Source organism: Helicoverpa zea, chromosome 5 (assembly GCF_022581195.2).
Source record: "Helicoverpa zea isolate HzStark_Cry1AcR chromosome 5, ilHelZeax1.1, whole genome shotgun sequence".
NCBI lineage: Eukaryota > Metazoa > Arthropoda > Insecta > Lepidoptera > Noctuidae > Helicoverpa > Helicoverpa zea.
The window spans coordinates 8,396,505-8,419,275 of NC_061456.1; the positions used below are offsets into that span (position 1 = coordinate 8,396,505).

At 34.9% G+C, this 22,771-nt stretch overlaps 2 protein-coding genes and 1 long non-coding RNA gene across 12 annotated transcripts in view; 1 reads left to right on the forward strand and 2 right to left on the reverse strand.

Moving 5' to 3' along the window:
* The window catches only part of LOC124630767 (PDZ and LIM domain protein Zasp), a 33,003-nt gene extending 27,627 nt beyond the window's left edge, over positions 1-5,376 (forward strand). For 5 of the 8 annotated variants that reach the window (XM_047164759.1, XM_047164760.1, XM_047164761.1 and 2 more), the window contains 4 exons: positions 1,531-1,717; positions 1,801-1,921; positions 2,042-2,157; positions 3,220-5,376. In XM_047164759.1, coding sequence (XP_047020715.1) covers positions 1,531-1,717; positions 1,801-1,921; positions 2,042-2,157; positions 3,220-3,297 — 502 coding nt within the window. In that variant the 3' untranslated portion in view covers positions 3,298-5,376. Of the gene's footprint in view, positions 1-61; positions 1,311-1,530; positions 1,718-1,800; positions 1,922-2,041; positions 2,158-3,219 lie in introns of all 8 variants that reach the window. The other 3 variants (XM_047164755.1, XM_047164757.1, XM_047164758.1) reach the window with 1 other exon arrangement.
* A 2,668-nt stretch (positions 5,377-8,044) lies between these two features.
* On the reverse strand, positions 8,045-8,820 carry LOC124630400. The gene is made up of 2 exons (XR_006984424.1): positions 8,545-8,820; positions 8,045-8,374 (listed from the first exon to the last, which is right to left on the reverse strand). It is a non-coding gene; the product is annotated as an uncharacterized LOC124630400 (long non-coding RNA).
* Positions 8,821-16,725: 7,905 nt separating this feature from the next.
* LOC124630311 (nucleolar protein dao-5) lies at positions 16,726-22,437 on the reverse strand. 3 transcript variants are annotated; one of them, XM_047164161.1, is made up of 7 exons: positions 22,222-22,437; positions 21,742-21,836; positions 21,316-21,454; positions 19,855-21,120; positions 19,676-19,771; positions 18,644-18,772; positions 16,726-17,868 (listed from the first exon to the last, which is right to left on the reverse strand). In XM_047164161.1, the coding sequence occupies exons 1-7, from the start codon at positions 22,327-22,329 to the stop codon at positions 17,713-17,715; spliced, it is 1,989 nt and encodes a 662-aa protein (XP_047020117.1). In that variant the 5' UTR covers positions 22,330-22,437; the 3' UTR covers positions 16,726-17,712. The 3 variants fall into 3 exon arrangements, with proteins under 3 accessions (XP_047020117.1, XP_047020115.1, XP_047020116.1); XM_047164159.1 differs by lacking the exon at positions 18,644-18,772 and adding an exon at positions 18,022-18,457 and having other exon boundaries at positions 22,222-22,430; XM_047164160.1 differs by lacking the exon at positions 18,644-18,772 and adding an exon at positions 18,026-18,457 and having other exon boundaries at positions 17,772-17,868; positions 22,222-22,431.
* Between the last annotated feature and the right edge of the window lie 334 nt (positions 22,438-22,771).

A 22,771-nucleotide genomic window follows, 5' to 3' on the forward strand; every position in this document is an offset into this window, starting at 1 on the left:
CGATTTAATAATTCAGCTTTTGAGTGGTTTGTTTATGTTATTGTTTTGATTTTTCTAACAGCTAACGAACCGCTACCTACAAACAGTCCCCATAAAACGGAATACAAAAGTCCAGCAGAGGAAAGGCTTATAAGGAAAATGGCGAAAATGGCATTAAATGGTTATGAAATTGGCATACAAAGAAAAATTAAACCGGCTGATCACATACAGACAATGGCCGATAAAATTCAGGACACAGTCGTTACAAAACACCCGCTGAATTCAGACAATTTGCCATCTACAGAAAACAATTTCACAAAAACTTTGGATCGGGGATATAAAACACATGAAAATATACAAAGCATTGGTGATAAAATTAAAGACACGATTAAAAATAACCATCCAATAATTGATTCATTGTCGAGGCCAAACATCTTGGTACCTCCGCCTTTACCAAACTCCCCAGTACCAACTTTTAACGTCCACAGTACTCCGATAGGACATTCGCTGACTACTATTACTGATAAGAAAAAATACGATACTATGCCCAAAGCTCTCAATGCCAGTTTGGTTATGGAAGAACGTTCGATTAACAGTAATGAACATCCTCATAATGGCAGCGGTTACTCCAGTAGTGAAGATATACATAAAGACAAAACAGAAAATAATTATACGGGCACATTACGAAAAACAGGTTTAGACAAATCTTCCTTTTTAAATAGCATGAATGGCTCAACTGGTACAAACATAATTAATAATGACGTTAAATCGGAACTTAAATTTGATAACACATTTTCTAACACTCTTAATAAAAGAAAATTATTTGAAAAACCAGATACTCCTATAACCAACAATCTTACAAAAATTAACGATAAGGTTAATAATGTTGTCGACACAAATATTTGGAACAAAACTAACAATATTGAACATGGGCCTAACTCCGAAAATGGAAAGAGTGTATACACCGCGCAACAAGATGATAAAATCAGCGAGAAGAAAGAACTTCCTGATCAATTGTATGATAATTCGCTTTACACATACAAAAACTCCAACAATAAATCGAATATGAATGGTAATGGGCAAAGCAACGACTATGCAAATAATACTTACTCTGAGGAAATTAAAGACTTATCTGATAACGATGATAAGCAACAACAGCAAAAAGCGGAGGAAGAAGTAGTCGTTAGACGTAGACAAAAGAAAACTTCAAGAGACGATGACGGCAGAAGAGATTCTCATATAATTGCCCGTCCTTTAAGCACGATCCAATGCGCTGACGTTTCGGATGGACTTTATCCTGTTTGTCACAAATGCGACAAAGCCATAACGAGGTAACATAATTTTAACAATTATTACTATTCTACAAATTGTTGGTACTTCAAGTAAGTTTACAAAATCGTCAACGTGTTTTTTGCTAGCCAAGCACGATTGTTGTTTTTGATTTATTTAACAAAATTAACCCATGTTTTTTACATTTCCAAACACAATAAAAAAAAACTTAATGCCGTGATTTATGATTGATATCAGACTAACAGTTATTATGTTGAACAGGGGTCCATTCATAACGGCTTTGGGCCGCATCTGGTGTCCGGAGCACTTCATTTGCGTAAATGCAACGTGTAGGCGTCCTCTTCAGGACATTGGCTTCGTTGAAGAAAATGGTCAGCTCTACTGTGAATTCTGTTTCGAACAGTACATCGCGCCTGCTTGCGATAAGTGCCATGCCAAAATTAAGGGCGTAAGTACAAAACTAGTATTACAAATACAAAACCTACGTACGACAATTCCTACATGCTGCCATTAATTACTGTTTACTTGCAGGACTGCTTAAACGCCATCGGCAAGCACTACCATCCTGAATGCTTCAATTGCGTCTACTGTGGAAAACTGTTCGGAAATAATCCCTTCTTCCTAGAAGACGGTCTGCCATATTGCGAAGCTGGTATGTAGCGGATTTTGTGCATTACAGAATTATACAATTTTAGTGCAATATTTTTGTAGGTCGTTAAAGGAGGTACCTGTTTCAAAATATTTGACAAAGGGGTTTAACTTAATTTCTCAGACTGGAACGACCTGTTCACGACAAAATGTTTCGCTTGCGGCTTCCCGGTGGAGGCAGGCGACAGGTGGGTCGAGGCGCTCAACAATAACTACCACAGTCAGTGCTTCAACTGCACGGTGCGTATGATGAGACTCCTACTAAACTACATTTACACACACAAACACAATAAACTCAATACGAAAGCTTACCTGTTAATTTGAAAGAAACCTTGTTAAACGTACTTGAATACATAAAATAGTCTAAATTCTTAAGCGCTCTCCGTAATTTCATCTGTCTATAGCGCAGTTATTCATTTGGGGTCCATTGCTTAAAAAGGTTGATGCAATGTTATATATGTAAAACTGCAGCCTCAATAACGTATTCGTCTGGATGACTCACTTGCATAAATATAATTTTATCATCTTACGATTACATTTTCTTCTATTTGGAATCTGATTTGTTTGTACATTTAATTCCAAGTGCGGTTACCTAATTAATTTTATCGCATTATTTTGCCCTATAACCACTCCATATAAATGACTGAGAACTTTTAGTTCCATTAATTATTTGAAATCCATTAAAACGTTTTATGATAATCACTGACATTTATATCGAAAGTAGGTTTCACAAAACATATTTTTGATGGTGAAGCAACATATAATTTGATGTATAGTTTTGATTTACCCACGTCTTTATACAAAGCTCGTCATACGCTGCCAGTCTGCTCCCCCTTGACCAATAACAGTGACCATGTGTGTGCGTTCATTAAAATTATTATATTATCTTATGTGTATGTTTATAACTGAGACGTGTACATATAAAGATTGTATTTAATATATTCAACTTCCCAAAGTTCAGGAAGATTATCTTAGAGTGTTTTGATCCATGTAGTTATCAACCTTACCTACATAATCTGCTTGTAGAAACGCTTTCATGAAACGGTTTGAGTAGTTTTGGCTATTTTATGTATTTAATTATGTTTTAATTGATATTGTAACTCGTGTTGTTATGTTTGTTTGTAGATTTTTTTTTGTATGAGACATAATGTATATCCTAGATATAGAACTATAGAGATAGAACTGAAAAGATGCGCAAGACAGTGATGCCGAATTTGTCACAAATAATACGAATCAAAAAATACATCTATTTAATATATGTAGATATTTTATTTTCATTTGTACTATTTATATTATTTACAGGTGTGCAAAAAGAACCTCGAAGGACAAAGTTTCTTCGCCAAGGGAGGTCGACCTTTTTGCAAGACACACGCCCGCTAGAAGTCCTCAGCATATAATGTATAACTCTGACACTGTTTACATGACTACTACTTTTCGTCCCGTATCTCCTTCTCCTATCACGCCTCCTTTAAATACGCCCTCGCCGCAAAGAACAAGAAAGTTGGAAACGCCCCTCCACTTCGATGGAGGGCTGTTTTCCGACATAAGAAGTACAGATGGTAAGTTACTCAGCAAGGTGACCGTAGATCGAGTTCAAAAATCGTCACGACATGACATCACTGATTCACCGAGCGTTGTTACCGATGGACATAATTATGTCGATGATATCGTTAAAACAGAAACAATAACGAACGAAAATGTCATTACGGTTAAATTCACTCCCGTGGCGCCAGAACTTGACTCTCCGAGATTGCTTACACCATCTCAGATGTACAGGGCTCAACAAAAAAGTCCAGTTGAATATCTTAAGGATAATTTTGAAGATTTACAAAGCTACAAAATTGTAAATTCAGTTTGCAAAGAAAAGTTACTTGAAAAGGATAACTTGGAACCTGTATTTAAAGAAAGTAGAATTTCCGAGTCCCGTGACATTTTTGTTAACTCCACGTGTAAAGAATCGTTTTTGCACAAAGATGTTTTCGAATCGGAACTCAATGAAAAGGGAAAAACTGCAAATACAATTAATGCTTATGAATCTATAAAGAGAGGACCTAGCCCACTGGCAAATCTTGCGGCTTATGAACCAATAAAGAGAAGCCCAAGCCCACTGGTAAATCTTGAAGCTCATGAACCAACAAAGAGAGGCACCAGCCCGTTGGCAAATCTTAAGGTTTATGAACCAATAAAGAGAAGTCCAAGCCCATTAGCAAATCTTGAGGCTTATGAACCAATAAAGAGAGGTCCAAGCCCATTGGCAAATCTTGAGGCTTATGAACCAATAAAGAGAGGTCCAAGCCCATTGGCAAATATATTGATCTCTGAGCACCTAAGCAAAATAGATAGTTATTTGCAGGAGAGTTTAGACGTATGTTCAGGAGTCAAAGGTAGGGTCACTCCAATACCGATTAATATTGAAGGATATGATAAATCGGGACAAATAAGTGATGTTGAAAAGGTTCTTCATGCAGGAGAAAAACATGAACCACAGGTAGCACACGCCACGACAGCGACAAGTCAAACTACTAACGAAAGTAAGCAAAGCTCAAGTGAGCGTCAAGAAGAAAGATTTAGCTATCGTGCAACAAGAACACCAGAACCTTTTGTCGAACCTGCGTCAAAATTAAACAGTGATAAACAGCGTGGAGTGCTGAGTGCTATTTACAATATGCCGATACATTATCATGCAGCGATTCTGTGTTTCTTTTTAATTTTATACAATCTCATATACCAATACGTAAAGCAAAATTGCCATGGAAGTAAAAAGTAGAGTGAGTTTGACATAAAAAATGCATACTAAAAACTAGTCATTGAATTCAGAGACATTGTCATTTTGTTTCTATGTTTTTACCAATTTGATGTTATAAGTTGTAAATAGTCACAGGTAACAAGTATTTCTTGCGTCTTTTGTGTACCTACCAATAATACCTACTTTATAATTAACAATTTGGTGCTTTTCACTACTATTCTATAAATTGCTGGCAGTATTGTGATACTTCACATTTGGAATAAGGCTTTGTATACAGCTTCCGGAATGTTGCAGTAAACTGTTACTAACATTAACAGTAGTCCTTAATTTGTAAATCAACAAAGCAATTATACAGAGTATAAACTATAACAATATAATCTATCATACGAATACATATAATAAATAAGTATCAATTGATTGGTGCACCAACATACAAAGTAATTAGAATATTTCTTTTATAAACAAGTAGGTACTCCTGTAAGATTATACCGAAAGTTTAATATTAATTTCATGCATTAGATTGTTTAATTACTTTTTTATCCTGCTATTTGTAATAATATGATGTAGATGAATAAAATTTTCGCAATCTTATATATTTACAGTTGGTAATAATCTTAATTTTAAGAACTATTTATTTAGACTTACTTTATTGCAATTAGCATAACACATAAGTAATATGTGGGCTTACCTAAATAAAGTATATTTTATTTTAAGATGTTGCCTTTTTTTTGTTACTACCTCCAACTGGCTCCGAAACTACTGAACCGATTTGGAAAAATCCTTCACTGTTGGAAAGCTACATTCTTCCTCAGTAACATAGGCTATATTTTATCCCGGTACGGGTAGCAGTTTCCACGGGACCCTGGTGAAATAACGAGAAAACGACTAGCGTAGTATAAATTCGCGACATCTCTCGACTCCGTACGTATCCAGTTTGGCCAGAAAGCGAGGAATCACAGAAGTTATGAGTTCAGAGTTATGTAATATAAATCCCACCCAAAACAAAAATGTGAAAGACTGCCAAGTTCGATAATATGGGAATGCTTCGCCTATAAAAGAAGTAAGATCTGAATAAGTACCAAGTTCCATACACATACCTCAGTTAAAAATAGTTACTTTTTAAAGATGTTACTTGGCAAGTTTTAATCGAAAATTAAATACTTGATTCATTGCGTTTAGTAGGTTTATAACAAGGTGTATGAAAACTTGCCAAGTAACATCATTAAAAAGTGGCAGTCTTTCACATTTTTGTTTTGGGTGGGATTTCATTTATTTTTGTAAGGTTGTTTATTTTATTTTTTTCTTTTGATGAAGTTAGTTAAAGAAATGTCTCATTTATACTATCTTTTAGATTTTTTAATATGCACTATGTTTCTTACAAAGAAATGAACTAGATTAACTAAATGGACTAGATTTACCAACTGACTGACATGAAATGTTATCATATATTATGTTCGTGGATCAAAGTTACACATTCGTTATTTTCGAAAGTGATTCACACTTGGCCGTTTTCAGATTTTTACTTTACTTTGACTGAATACAAACCTTTGTACCATTCGAAGATATATTATATAAATTTAGTTCGTTTTAGTTCCTTAGGGGTATAAATTTACACCGGGTATAAAACACCTTCATTATTTTGAAACCGACTCACACTTGGCCATTTTCAGATTTTTCCCTTTACCTTGACATAAAGACCTACCTCCATGCCAAATTTCAAGTCAATACGACCATTGGAAGTGGTCTAGGTTTTTGATGAGTGAGTCAGTGAATCAGTGAGTCAGTCAGTGAGTGTATAGTAAAAATAGCGATTTTCTGACGTCAATATCTCAAGACCTACAATAGGTATATTAATGAAATTTTGTATTTTAGATAAGTGAGGGGGTCTCAACAGATACTAGAAATTTGATATGCGTAAATAAAATAGATTTTGAGTTACAGGGGGGTCGAATTTGGCCCGAAATGGTTCGTGTAATATAACCCACGGCCGGTGTGTCGCTTTTTTTGCTCGAACTTGGCGGACACACTGCCGTGTGTCTAGATAATTTCATACACTGCACGTGGCCTTATACAGCGTCATGTGTTTGTAACATACAAGTAAACAATCCAAGATAACGTTTAATTTTGGTTACGTTACTAGCTATAGTAATCATCAACTATTTTCTGTAGTAGAGTCTGCAGACACACAGAGCAGCCTTGGAGACAGTGTGAAAACACCCCAAAGCAATTTTAGAATTTCATTCAATTTTCATGTAAGATACTACATTTCCTAGATTATGTCACTGATTACTAAACAGATGTGAGTTCTTCCAATTCTTTAAATGCGGAAGTAACTATGTCAGTCTGGCTTTCACGCCAAAATGACTGAATCAATTTAAATTATTTGGTACACAGATAGTGTAAAGCCATAGTTAGGCTACTTTTTAACTGGGTACAGGAAAAGTTTTCTCTTATAACACAGACAAGAAGAAAAAAGAATACGTATGAAATATACACAATTTCAAAACTTTACATGTATATTTTTTACCAGAGGTGTGCTATGCTACGTTACTATGGATGCATTTGATTAACAAATCACATTCATTGGTTCACATAGCATAGTACTGGTGAAAACGTAATCTATTAAGATATGTTTTTTACTGTACTAATAAGGCAGGTAGATGAGAGTAAGGATGTTTGTGCCTCAACACAACTTAGTAACAATGGAAACGGTCACAGCTTAGCTATTACATATTCGCAGCATGGCATATGGCCGCTTTTCCACAGATGTGCTATTCTACATGGCTACGGACGAGGTTGATATCCACCAATCATATTCATTGGTATACTGGTGGAAACATATTCTACTAAGACGTTTTTTATATGAAAGAATGCATGCTACAGAGTACTATGGTGAAGTCAAATCAAATTGTTTATTTTGTAGAGAATATGGGTACAAAATAAGATGTTAGATTTATACATACTGCTATATTATAGAAGTACTAGCTTTTGCCCGCGGCTTCGCTCCCGTCAACTGACTTCTATACTTTACCCTATTTTTTTTTTCATAAGAACCTTCTCCTGACAATAACAAACACAACAAAAAAAGAATTAGCCAAATTGGTCCAGGCGTTGTTGAGTTATGCGCTTACCAACACATTTTGCAATTCATTTTTATATTATAGATATATAGAAGTGCTCGAGCTGCGCATCTTCCTCTATCACCTGCCTGGGCAACCCAATCCCCATCTAGTTTGACGATCTCTGGGATCTCTGAACTGATTGATAACACAATTCCAACCGATGACTTGAAAAATTGAAATTACCATGACTTCAATATAAAATTTCCTTCTGTTAGTATTTTGGCGATTATACAAGAAATATTACAATAAGAATAAGAGATGTATATAAATATTTTATTTCAATTAATTACATTTATAAATCACTTTCTGTTTAATAGTATCATTCTAGTATTTACAACAACCTAACTACTTACATTATTATTATTGTGAACAAGCTACAACACTTTGTAGGCTTTTCGAAAAATTATAACATCACAGTTTTATTTATCTGAAAAGCAAAATATATTTAGCTACCTACTTAAAAGCTATTTTAGATAAAAGTACCTCTTTGAGCTTCCTAAAGTTGTCATCATGTATTATTTTATTTTAACTGTCAGTTTTCTTGATAAGGACATCTTCATTATTATCGCCAAACAAAAAGTTTTTGATTCTGCAATTAAACATATTAAATAATTACTTGTATAGCTATACACATTAAAATAATCTAAAGACTATTAACAAAAATTCCTACAGTTATGGAATTTAGACCCAAACACAGGTTAATATACGAGATAAACTTACCTAGCCTTTTCCCAAGTATAGTTGATAATTTATTCTTACCTTTTCCACTCAATAGCTAATCCTATGAACGTGAATGTAAGGAAACCATGCCAAAATGTGGTCACAACAGGAATAGGTTGTCTTTTATGACCAAAATTTTTAAACGGTCTATTACTGATCACAACCGCCGATCTTATGTTTCGGAACATACTGATGGTCAAGAGAAGAAACGTGGGGAGTTTGTTTAAGTTATTTTATTGTGATTTATATTCGAAATAATCTGTTTAATCACAAACACCCTGCAAGTAGACTATATTAAATATTTGACAATGACAATCACAGAGTACATTAATATATAGGGTATAGAGTCATCAGCTTAACCTACCTTGACGCGCCATCTGGTGACCAACGACGGAGGTACATCTATTCTGTGCATGTGTGCGTAGTCATTTGTTTTGCATGTGTGCATGCATGTCTACAGGGTTTCATTTCATATTATTTTTTTGGATGTTGTTTTAGATGGTTTCGTTGAATAAAACACAAATTTACACATCTTATTACTTTATTTAGGCCGTACCGACCTTCGTCTTTTTAAATAATATATTGACGCCTCATTTTGAATATCATCATTTGGATCTACATCCTTGGTAGTACTAATTCCATTTAATAATTTATTGGTCCATTTACACCAGTTATATGCAAAAAATCTGCTAGAAAAATCAAATATATATTCAATTAAATCTTTGGAGTGACGACTGCATACCAGAAATTGAGTGTTGACATTAATATATAATATTGTTTTCATATAATTTTTTAAATTGTCTATATGACTTCTCTTTCGCAATATGTGGTGCAGAACATCCTGGATTTCAGAAAAACATTTAGTTAAATTTTCACTGGGGTAGCACAAATACTTTTTTCCCTTTTTATATTCACGACACAACAAGTACCTATTTTTATCTGGATCATTAGTAAATAAATTTAAATTACAATTTTTACATTTTTTGAAAATTGATTTGGTTTTGCGCAAAATATATCCTGTGATATATTCAATTTGAGCTATTTTCCTAGGATCCTGTTTTTTTAAATCGAAATTTTCTATTATGATATCATTGACATCTTCGAAGTCCACTTGGATGATTTCTTTTGCTTCTTTATTATTAGAAAAAATTAATTCATCAAATGAAGCCAGAACAGAACAAAAATCCTCTTCACAATTTGACCCTGGTGAATAATTGCTGCTCATGTTATTAATTAATAGAGAAGCAAAAGCAGCTTCAAACCCATCACAGGTGGGCGAGTTATTCCTGACCCCATGACTTCTTATGCTACCAAAAAAGTTTTCAATGGGATCCTGGTTTAAATGTCTGCACCAAAATGATTTAATTTGATGTTCATTAAATAATTTTTCTCTCAATAATATCATATTATCAACAGTCTTCACCCAATTTTTGATACTAGGAACAGTGTTAGCACTACCTTTGGATGTGACAAATGTCATGGAATTTAAAATAATTTTTGCTTGCATCCAAACATTGTGATGCTGTGATTTCGGTGTCACGTTTCGTAACAAATCTTTTCCTGATCTGTTGTCTGAGTTCTTCATGCTCCCATTTAGTGAATCGAATAAATTATCCATAAAGATAATAAAATCTGCAGTATCTTTAGTTTCTTCAGGTAGTATGCCATTCTCTGAAAAGCGAAATCAGACAAAAATATTAGTTAAGCACAAACTAGAACATAGTTGTAGTAAAACAAATGCTGTTTGCATACTCCATCAGTTCAGGTAGTTAACTAACTAAACAATCTTGATAGGACTTTTTACACAAATACATGTTAAACAAATAAACTGCTGCTTAAAATAATCGTCCAATACATTAAATAATTGTTGTTATTCTATTTACAATTATTTTTAGCTGTACTTTATTTTTAAATTAAAAGTCATACCAAAATTGTTTACCTTTAGTTAACTACCTAAACTACAGATGGAGTATAGTACAAATGATAAAACCAAATTCGCTTTTTTTAAACAAAAAATAATGTTGTTTTTCAAAACATTACAACAATGAGTGTTAAGAATCTGTTGAATATTTTTTATTAACACAGTGTTTTACTGCGAGACAACCTGATGGTAAGCAGCTGTGATAAGCAGTGATGCAATTAGAGATGGATGTTAGTTAGATTCTTATCACCTACACTGTGGTGGCTGCCTGCAAAGGTGGAACTTTATAGACTTTAGTATAAACTTACCAGCTAAATATCCCATAGTTTTTCCCACAGTTTGGCTGAATAGCTGGGAAGCATATTTCACCTTCATTTTTGGTATTTTATCTTTATTTACGTGATTTTCTGTGAGGTTTTTAATTATTTTTAAGCCTTTATATGTAGGATTGTTTTCATATAATAACATTATGTGCTCCCATTTTGCGATTTTTACTTCACCATCCAAAGTAAATTTTAAGTTTTTGGTCATTAAATTATTTCTCATCCCTTTTAATAAGTGTGGTATGTCATATAGAGGAATTATTTTTTTGCCATCAATTTCAAATATTGAATTCCGTGGCTCTTCATTTTTTCTTAAATATTCTCCTCTAGTCTCTTCAATTAAATAATTTATGGCACTTGTGTTGGATGTGCCTTGATCACACACTGTGGCTAAAACAGTAAATCCAATTAGATGCAATTGTTTTATAATTTTCTTTATTTGTGCAGCCAAAATTTCTTTTGGTGTACTGCCTGAGCAGAATGAATAATAAATGGGTTGTTTGTAATTTTTCATCACACCTCTAATCATAAAAACTAAAACATGATCTGCAATTTTCCGTGTTGATTCACCATTGTGGTTTACAAAACCCAATACTCTATCTTTCTTCGGATTATACTGCATGTGTGGTGAGAGTGCCATCTCATCAAAAATCAATGTGCACAACTTATCACAATCATTCATTTTGCCAATTTTTTTTTTTAATTGGTTAAATATATTTTCATTAATGCCTGGTTTAAGTGAAGCCCTGGATACCATTCGGCTTAATGTCACTGGAGATGGTAAAACAAATATTTTGCTTAACCATCTGTAAGCTTTTGGTCCCATTTTATATACACTGAGAGCCATAATTTTCTCCTCTTTTGTGAATCTCCTTCCCATTTTTGGTTTTGAGATTTCTCTGAATTGCATAACTGTAAATAGTGCAGCTAAAGTCTTAAACTTCTTTAAGGCAGTTTGAAACGTGATATTTGAGGACAGTTTTAATGCTTTTTGCAATCTCATTTTATATGAGATATTTTTTGCGTTTAATTTTTTAATCTCTTTTGCCAAATTTTGTTCATTGCTGTTGTCAACCCATTGTTTGGTAATTTCTGAAAACAAAAGCAAGAGTCAGCTAAATGTGTTTGAAAACAGTAAGTTAACTTATGAACCAACATGCACTTGTTTAGTCATGTAGAAAGTCAACGTCGCTCAGATAAGATACAAACTATAGCTACTAAGACTGCTTTTGCTCATAAAAGTGTCTATGCAATGGCACCTAAATTATATAATAAATTACCTTGTGATATTAGAAATAGTAAGAATAGTAATGAATTTAAAAATAAGCTCTTCAAGCTACTAAAAGACAAGGTATATTATTCAGTCAAGGATTATTTGAATGACAAATTCTGATGATAATTTATATATTTTTTTAATACTTATGACATTTACATGACTTTATCGACACAATTTTTAATTTGACATGAATATACTCATATTTTTTTATATTATTGACATTTCTTAAAATAATTTTGTATGCCTATCGGCGGGACATGGTCTGCACATTAACCTATTAAAACACCTGTAATCACCCATGTTTCACAAAATGAATAAATGAATTTGAATTTGAACCAACAATGCAGCAAATAAATTAATATAGTGCATAACTAGTATTTAATAGTGAAATGCAGAAATAAACCATTCCACATCCATTAGGGCAAGTGAGTTTGTATTCACTCACTCAATCAAAAAATTACCCCTTCTTACTAAAACTATCAATATGAAAAGGTATCAATTGGACAGAGTTCAAAGCCAGCTTTGTAGCTAGGTGTTTCCTAAGATTAGCTCTGTTCATTAATTTTGTTCATTAAGGAATGAATAAAGGAGATGGCCAAATTTTCAATTAGTAAAAAAACCCAGAATCGACAGCAACGAAATGGGTACCAATGGGTTCATTATGATAGATCTTTGATGGTGCCAAAAAGTCCAGCCTGAAATCCATGGGGTATAGGAGCTATATCATATTTTCACAAAAATAGGTTATGTTGAATTTATGTTGATACATAAAAAAACAAGGTATACTAACATTATACAAGCCAATAGTAATATCCCCATAGTTACAGAGTTTGCCTGGTGACTAAAAGGTCTTGAGTTTGACCCCTACCCATTGCACTATTGACATGAACCACTCCAGAAACGATTAAGCACCGACCTTATATACTTGGAGAGGTTTTCCAGTTATGTGCAACCTTTATAACTGGCAAAGGTTAATAAAAAAACTATTATTAGGTGCATCTGCCCAGAAGTCAGTGTTTTTGTAAAAAGTTTTATTTTTGGTTCTTTAGTGACAAGTATAGTTGTCACTATCCGCATTAGTGGAAAGTTCTCGTCAATACGAATAATATAAGCCCAAACACGAGGTAGTTTACATATTCAGTCGTCGAGTTCCCTCGATCTTCTCTGGTCTCCATCATCAAGTCAACTTTAAGCCTCCACTTTTGTACAGTGCTAGTAGACATACACCTGAGTGTCAAGTTTTTACCCTATTTACGCCTACAACTTTCGTAAGTTGCCCTCGATTTCTCAGGGTTTCCATCATCAGATCCGGACCTGATGACTATGGGAATATCTGGGAAGTATACCTTATCTAACAAAAAAATAATTTTGCAAATCGTAAACTTCTAACAAACAGCAAACAGTAAAGGTAAACTTTTTCGTGACCTAAATTCTTGATCGAAAAACCATCATAAAAAGAGAACCCCATGGTTTTTGGGTGATATGACATACTTTTTTTAATCCACACATTATACTGAATCTAATGATGCATGTGAAGTTTCTGTCGACTCTGGGTGTTTTTTTGGCCATCTCCTTTACATCATCACAAGATTGTAAGTAAAATATGCATGACAATGGTGCAAATGCATATACCAATATGAAATGGCATATAATCTGGTTTTTAATATCAACAACAAAGAAATTACACTTACTGATTTTCCTATTAGAGATAGTTTGTTCAGATTCTTGAGGTGGAAGAATATCAGGATTGTTACTTCTAGAGGTAGATGCCTGAGGTGGAATAACTTCAGCAGGAATAATGTTGTGTCCTTGGTTTGTTAAGTCCATAAGAGGTGGTCTTCTTATAAAGGGTCCTGTAATTTTATAAAATTGGTTAAAAAGTTGAACTAAAAGATATTTACTTTTATGTATAAATATTTTACAATTGAAAAACTTTTTACCAGGTAAACCAAGTCGAGGTACAGCATCAGCACTAAGAAACTTGCTCCTTGTATGGTAATGTGATTCAAAATGCAAATGACATACTCGACGCCGTTTAAAGATTATGTCATTCTCTAAGGCTAGAATGTCACCTCCAATGTTGTAAATCCAAGTTCGAAAGCGTTCAGGATCTTTATTAGGATTAGGGAATTTGTGCAGGATTTCCTTTTCCGAACCTGAAAGAAAATATTAAGTAGGAAGGTATTTTATTATGTTAAGTAATACTAAATTTAAAAATATCTAATATGATAGCCAGATTTAAGTTTAGGTCAGTGGGTCGTCTTAGGGGCGGAGTGTAGGAGTTGGAGTATACGCTTAGGGGCACTATGAGCAGCAAAGAAAACAAAAAAAAAAGGTTTTAAGACTTTTTTTTCGAAAACTTACCGATTTTTTTGCCGATTTTCGGTTTGACCTTGTCTGTAGCAACCATTTACGATCTGAGAAGCATGGTCCTACAATGCACTGTTTCCGAGTTATGGGCCATTTATGTTTTTCTTATTTTATCGAAAACCATTTATATTTCAAATGGGTCCGAGTGCCCACATTCTATTTAAAGAACACTCTAGGCGGCTGGCTGACGCTTCAAGTGACCAAAAGGCTGGCTATTACCTTGGACAAAGGATCAGCATGGCGATCCAACGAGGTAATGCTGTCAGCCTCTTGGGCACGCTCCTAGTCGACAGTGATGGGGACGATTCTTTTTTATGCCTTTTAGTTTTAGGTTTGATAAAAGAATAGTTTTTAAGTAAATCTAAATATAAAATGTAAATACGAGTTGAATAAAATTTATATTTCCAAAATGGTTGCTCTAGCTGTAACGACGACCGACACTTAGAATTTTTATCATGTTGTTTTTTTTTTTCTCAATTTTGCTGGGTTTTTTTTACACGATGTCATGACTTTTGAGTACAGCAACAATTTCTTTCCCGAAAACGATCTTATCCGAGCTACCATTTTGGAAATATAAACCATTTTCAAAAATAACAAAAATGAAATGCCCATAACTCGGAAAGGTCAACCCGATACTGCAAAAAAATTGGCAAATTTACGGAAAAAAAAACGTTTTTTTTTCTAAGTCCTTGCTCCATAGCGCCCCGAGGCTACACAACCAACCTTTAAGCCATAAGAAAATCTTAAGATGTGAGTGCCTAAGACGACCAACTGACCGTAACCGCGGGGGACAGCTGGTGCAATTTAAACCACATAGCACGGATTAGTTTCCGACCACGTGGAATTTCGTTCTGAAGTAGCTGGTATTGTGAACCATTGGTTTATTAATTAACCTAATAATTTGTCAACGGAGCAAAGGTTATGAATTATGTTATTAGGTTATAAAATTTAAACTTTAATACAAAAAAGAGTAGAAGCCAAAAAAGACTACTATATTACAAAATTTCTTACCACAGTTCGGTACACAACATTTCTTTTCCGATGTCATTGTAGAAAATCGAAATCCAAAAATCAATGCCGGTTTGCAAAAAAACAAGGTACGGTCGTCAAAGTCCAGGATAGAGCACAGGTAAACAGAATAAAACACAGTCACAAAAGTCCATAAAACAAAGCCAGGTCGTAAGATTGAAAATTCAAAACGCATAACAAAGGTGAGAAAAACACGATAGTATTGACAAATCGCCAATGACGGGAAAAAAAGCAACATGGACGTATTAGCCACCGGCGACGTTCCATTCTATCTCTATTTTCATAAATATGTACTAATATTTTATTTGCATTTAAATTTGCAATGTAACGAGGGATGACGGACGGGGATGATTATATTAGTAAATCTTAAGATTGATTTAAATAAAATAAAAAGAACCAAACAGAAATAAGGCAAATACATCAAGAAATAAACAGCTTGGAATTGTTTTAATATGCATGAAAAGAAACGGATTCTACACCAATTTCTTACAGTGTTGCTACAAAGTAAAATTGATACTGTTTTTCTTTATTTTATTTTATATTCTTTTTCATTTAATCTAAAAGGTAAGCTTCAGTACTTAAACATAATCATTATTATTATTTTTTATAAAATTCAATAAAATCAAGTAAGCGACACATACGCCATCTGTTGAGAAGAGAGGAAAGTATTGCCAGAGTCTTTTTGTCCATAGAAGTTAAGAATGTACTAAGTGAAAAGACCCTGATGACAATGACAGCATTGACAACGCAAATATGTCAATCTGACGTGAAACAGCACAGACATCACAAAGAACATGAAGATAAAAAACTTCTTTAGCCCTCAAGAACCGAGCTTGGCAGTAGGCAGTAATGCACATTGTCCATTCATATGGGAGGTCTCAGCCTCCTCGAAATTGTATCAGTTTACCGGCTTTCATATCCTCGGTTGAAGGTACTGAGAAATTAGTCAGGAATAGAATTGCTCCAACACTGGCTGATTTTGAGGTAAGCCACTATAATTTCGAACACCTTGGAGTCGAAACCCTCGGGTCGTGAGGTCCGAATGCTCACGCTCTTTTTAAAAACCCTTAAAAACGGGGGCAGAGATGTATATGGATCTATCGACTAGCAAGGTTCATGAGATTCAGCCTGGTGACAGACGGACAGCTATGTATTAGTTATAATATTCTTAGTATTATATTTCTTTATGATATTCTTTCATAATACATCTCCTATGCATTCGGCATGATTGTTATAAAGAAAATATTCGTGCCTATTATGAATTTATGAGGGTTGCGTGGGCGTATAAATAAAAGTCAATATGAAGTATCAATCCATCCTTATATTTAAAGGCGGGCTTATTGAACTATTTAAAGAAACATATTTAAAAAAATACAATGTTGTATTGTTACTTATTCTCGTTACTTATGAATTGTATTAAAATCTATTTTAATTATAAGCTTATACTAACCTATATACATAGTCAATTAAAATAAACTTACATACACATCTATTTACATAACACTTAAAAAATAATGAAGTCAGAATCATTTTAAATTATCAGTGGTTACAACCTGAAACAGTTGGCCAGAACAAAAACTAAAAAAAAGCCTTCCTATTTATCAAACATTAATTGAAAATAAAAATTTGCTATGTGTAATTACGCAAATCGTGCGTAATGCGATTGAAATATCTCATCTTTAGGATTTTAAAGTACCAGTCTTAGTATTGGGTATAAATAAAGCATCGTCGCGAACATTGCTCTAAACCCAGTACTAAACCCGGTACTTATAAGACCACATTTTATAAAATGTGGTTATTATTTTAGAAAATATTACAGAAATACATCATGAAAGTTTGTCAATTTGTCTGTTTTATGTCCATATAAACCTTTTGAGGAATGAAAATAAACCTGTATGCAAAAAAAATATAAAGATTGAAATTACAAAACATATGTGCTAGCTATGCATGTCAGGCGGAGATAATCCAAATAATTGCCTTTTTTATCTGGCTCCTAAGATGAGTTTACTAGGTACTTAATACATGAAACTACTTTAAAACTTATTTGACACATGTTTGTAATACATAAAATAATACAGTTTACCTGTCTATGTCAGTATATTGAGAACTCAATACAAGAAAAGGGGCAGAATGCGAAGTACATAATGTAACTTTATTGGAAGATTTAAACAAAAAAAAATTAATTTAACAAGTTTCGTTTTGACAAACGATCTGGCGATTTGACTACAAAAAAATATTCAACATATTTTTATGCTTTACCATAAGACATGCTCGGGTGCATAAGCATTCTAGTCTTCAAATTTTATGGAGTGGACACCTGTATCAATCGCGCCTCCGCGATAGGAGCCCCTTTTTTTCTTAGTCTTCTCATGCTTGAACGACTTGCCACGAGTATGTTTCAAGTCTTGATTAGCACGCTCACCCCATGAACCACGTGAACCACTCTATAAATAAAATTTCTAACGTTACTCCCAGTTGCAGGTTGAAAAGCTGTATGAAGGTTGGTGGATTAAGAAACAAGGTCTTATCAAACTAAGGGAACACTACATAAACTAAGAAGATAATGAAATCAAATCAAACATATTATTTAACCTCACCTACTTAATCAAATACTATTTTCTTGTTTTGAGTATTCTCCCCTCCCTCAAAACTTTTTCTGTCATTGAAACCTCCTTTGTTGAATCCTCCCCTGTCTCCACCCCACGAGTGGCGATCTCCGCGGCCTCCACGACCCCCACGTCCTCCACGATCGCCAAATCCACCCCTGCCCCCTCTGTCGAATCCACCCCTGCCACCGCGACCTCCCCTGTCGAAACCACCTCGACCTCCTCTACCGCCCCGTCCCCCGCGGTCATTGAACCCTCCGCGGCCTCCTCTATCACCTCCTCCACGGCCTCTGAATCCTCCTCTACCCCTATCATTGAAACCGCGCCCCCGATTAAATCCTCCACGTCCCCCACGTTGGTTCCATCCGCCAGAAGTGTTGCCTTCAGTTTCCTCTTCATTTTCTTCACCTTCTTGGGTTTCACCCTCCTGATAGAGAGAAGCACTTAATTATAACCAAGACAACCCTATGTGATGCTGGTGAACATGTTATTCCAGAAAAGTAAATGCCCAAAATGTTATAGTAAGCCACTGGCAATGAAGCCATGGGCGAAAATGTCCAAGTTTGGCATAATCATAGAGTTGCCTTGGCTTCTCAAACTTTGGGGCATTTACCTTGGCGTCGAATGAGTTATCCTTAAGTCTAGGGTCCACTTCTATAGGTTGCGACGCCACTCGGCGGAAGGGAGCTGGCTTATTCACTCCATTATCTTTTTCTTTGGGAGTAGATACACTTACTGTACCCTAAAATGTATTATTGCGTTAGTATGTGATTTCACAAAATGTGAACTACAAGAAAGAAAAAAACAAAGAATGATGTTTGCTAGTCCAAACTAATATTATAAATGCGAAAGTAACTCTGTCTGTCTGTCTGTCTTTTCTTCACGCCTAAACTACTGAACCGATTTGTGTGAAATTTGGTCCAGACATAGTTTGAAACTTGAGAAAGGACATAGGATAGTTTTTATTACAAAAAAAAATAAAATTATTCCGGACATATAGCGCCATCTATTGGTCAAATCAAAAATCTGCTGGTAGTCACTATTCCAATCGAACGAAGTTGCGGGCAAAAGCTAGTACTAAATAAGTATCTGAAGAGTTGGGCTATCAAATACAAAGCATTTAGCATGTAGACTGTTTCAATAATATGCTGCTGATATTACTATTTCCAGGCAAACATTAAAATCTAGCCTACAATTTTCTGCATAAATCCGAATTAGTAGTTGCTTTTCAGCTGCTGAACCAATTGAGATGTAACTATATCCTATTCATATAGCATCTAGGAAAAGACATTGGATTATTGTTATATTTGGATACACAAACTAGAAACCTCAAAATACAAACAAGTGGTGACCTTACATGATAAATAGCTTGAGAATATTTAAAGTTTTAACAGCCTTACTTATAAACGTGAATTAAATAATAAGTAATACTTAAGGGCTGTTTAAGAAAATTCTTACTTATAAACGTTGCTTAAGCATGCCTTGGCTAACATTTAATCACTACTTAAGGCTTTAAGTAGTGATTAGTTAAAATGTTGCTTAGAAGGTGATTAGAGATTTTTGTAAGTAAGGGGGTATAAATTTAAACTAAGGTCTCAAATTAGATCAGATTCACCATTTACATCCACATAAAATGATTACATACCTTTACGAAATTGCTGTAGGGTTTCTTGGCAGGTCCACCTGAATCTCCACCTGATGCTTTCCTCTTCTTGCCTGACGAAAAACCATTTTCTGCTGCCTGGAATTCGTTTAATATTAATATATAAATATAAATAATGAAAAGCTCTAATTTCTTTAAACTGTAAAGGTATTGGTAATTACCTGATCATTGGCTTCTTTCTTTGCCACTTTAGCAGGAGGAGCATCTTCATCACTATCATCACTGTCATCAGAAGACTCTGCTTTCTTGGCTGCAGCAGGCTTAGGTGTTGCTTTCTGTTTTGGCTCATCATCATCACTTGAATCATCCTCTGAAGAAGATGCTTTTTTGACTGGTGCTTTAGTAGGAGTCTTTGCTGGTGTTTTTTGTATTGCTTTTGGTTTTTCATCCTCACTGCTGTCATCACTGTCAGAAGAAGAATCTTTCTTGGCAGCAGCCTTAATAGCTGGTTTCACTGGTGTAGGCTGAGGTTTCTGGAGGGCCTTCTGTGGCACTTTTTGATCCTCATCGCTGTCATCACTATCATCTGAGGATTCTTGTTTTTTAGCTGGTGTTGCTTTAGGTTTAGCAGGAGTTGCTTGGGGTTTTGTTACCTTAGCCTGTGGTTTAGTGTCTTCATCACTGCTATCATCAGATGAAGAATCTTGCTTTTTAGCAGGTGCTGCCTTAGCAACTAGTTTAGCTGGAGTAGCTTTAGCAGCAGGTTTAGCTGCCTGTTTCGGTTTTTCATCCTCACTATCATCGCTGTCATCAGAAGATGATTCTTGTTTCTTAGCTGGAGTTGCTTTAACAGGAGTCTTCACAGGTTGAGCAGGCTTCTTTGCAGCAGGTTTATCGTCTTCACTGTCATCGCTATCATCGGATGAAGACTCCTGCTTTTTGGCCGGTGCTGCTTTGACTTGGTTTTTAGGTGCTGGTTTGGCTGCGGGCTTAGGCTTTTCATCTTCGCTACTGTCATCACTATCTGATGAATCAGCCTTTTTTGCAGGTGCTAACTTTGGAGCAGGAGCTTTAGCTGGCGTCTTCTGTTGAGGTTTAGGCTTCTCATCTTCACTGCTATCATCATCAGAAGATTCTTGCTTCTTAGCAATAGTGGGCTTGGCAACGGCTGGCTTAGCAGGTGTAGCAGCTGGTTTCTTTGGCTTTTCATCTTCACTGCTGTCATCACTGTCTGATGAACTTTCAGCCTTTTTAGGTGCTACCTTTGGAGCAGGAGCTTTAGCTGGTGTTTTCTGTTGAGGTTTGGGCTTCTCATCTTCACTGCTATCATCATCAGATGATTCTTGCTTTTTAACTATTTTGGGTGCTGCGTTACTGGGTTTCACTGGTTGTTTTGTTGGCTTAGATGTGGCATTATCTTCACTACTGTCACTGTCATCTGAAGATTCAGGCTTCTTGGCTGGAGTAGCTGCTGGTTTCGGTTTAGCCTAAAAATGTTACATACATACTATTATATCGCTATTTAAAGTTTAAAATTAGATTAATGGAAATATTGTATTATATTCAGAGGTAGTGACGAATAAAACATGTTTAAAATCACAATGATTCATTGAAAATTTAACATCATTATAATAACATGGAAGACACACAATTTGTTTATTTAAATAAAAGCCCTGACTTACTTGTGCTTTGGGTTTTTCATCTTCAGAGCTATCGGAGTCTGATGAGTCTTGTGGTTTTTTAGCTGGTGCAGCCTTACCATTGACTTGAGCAACTGGCTTTTTTTGTGGCTTCTCATCTTCACTGGAGTCATCATCAGAACTAATAACAAATAGTAAATTCTTTTAATAACCCTATTTGTATGTCAAGTACACACATTCTGGTAATCAACATGATTTTACATACACACATACTGTTAATCAAAATAAGACGACCCACTGACCAAATATATACCATAAAGACAATGGTGAATCAGGAAGAATACACTGACCAACGTCAATTCCTTAAAGTCTAATCTCAAAGTCCGTAACTATTGCGGTAGTTCAGTAAAAGTAAAATGTATAACCCCTAAGTGTGTGTGTGAACATAACCTTAAAAAATATTATTACCTCTCTGCTGCAGCTGCTGCCTTTTGGGGTTTTTTGTGCTTATTAAATTCTTGAATTATATCTGTGAGTGACGGCAAACCTTTGACACGAGGTTTCTAAAATTAAGAAAAAAAAAGTGGGTTTAGATTTACATATACAAATCCTAATAAAGAGTAATAGCGCAAGAAAAATATTTTAAATAAATTGCTATCAGCTTAAACCACGAAATTATAAAGTAATCATTAATCAAAAACGATAATTTATAACATTCAGACCCATTTTTCAGGACGAACACGGAAGGCAGACAAAATGTCGCGACATCATCAAATACGAAAAACCAACATGTGGTTATTAATTCTCTCGAAATATTCCTTATTTACATAATGAAATCGTAACGATTTGAACTAATTACAATATTGGTTGCAGAAAAATGTAGTTATATATTTCAGGAACACGTGTGGTGTGGTGGCCGGTCACACGTGGTTTTTTCTATCGACTTACCGCTTTGGTTTTCTTCAGAAACTCTTGTGCAAGCGCTTTATCTACATTTTGCAGAAATTGGTGAACTATAGAATTAGCTTCTGTTTGCACTTCTGATGGGACCCCCATTTTTAATTATATCTAACACTTGAAATAAATTGCACGGCAACGCAGCCACCGTTTGTCAAAAAACTACACAAGAGTCGGGCACAGACTGACACAGACACAGACAGGCTCCGCACCGCGCGTGCGCAGAGAAGAAATTCTTGCCCATTTACCACAGTGTATACAGAATCGCACATTTTACGGATCGTGAAACGAGAACCGAACTAAGTCTGACATTTTTTTTGAATAAATATTACAATATTTTTTATCGGATCAGCCTAGAGCATAAAGTATACTGCTCAATCCTCATCAAGTCCACCATCAAGAGAAACCTTCAGTCACGGAGACTTGTAAATTATACTTAACCGTCTTCGGTATCCATTACAATAAGTATTTTAGTCGCTAGTTGTTCAACTCATCGCAACTTATCGTATTGCGCAATTAAATTGATCGTCTAGGGAGCACG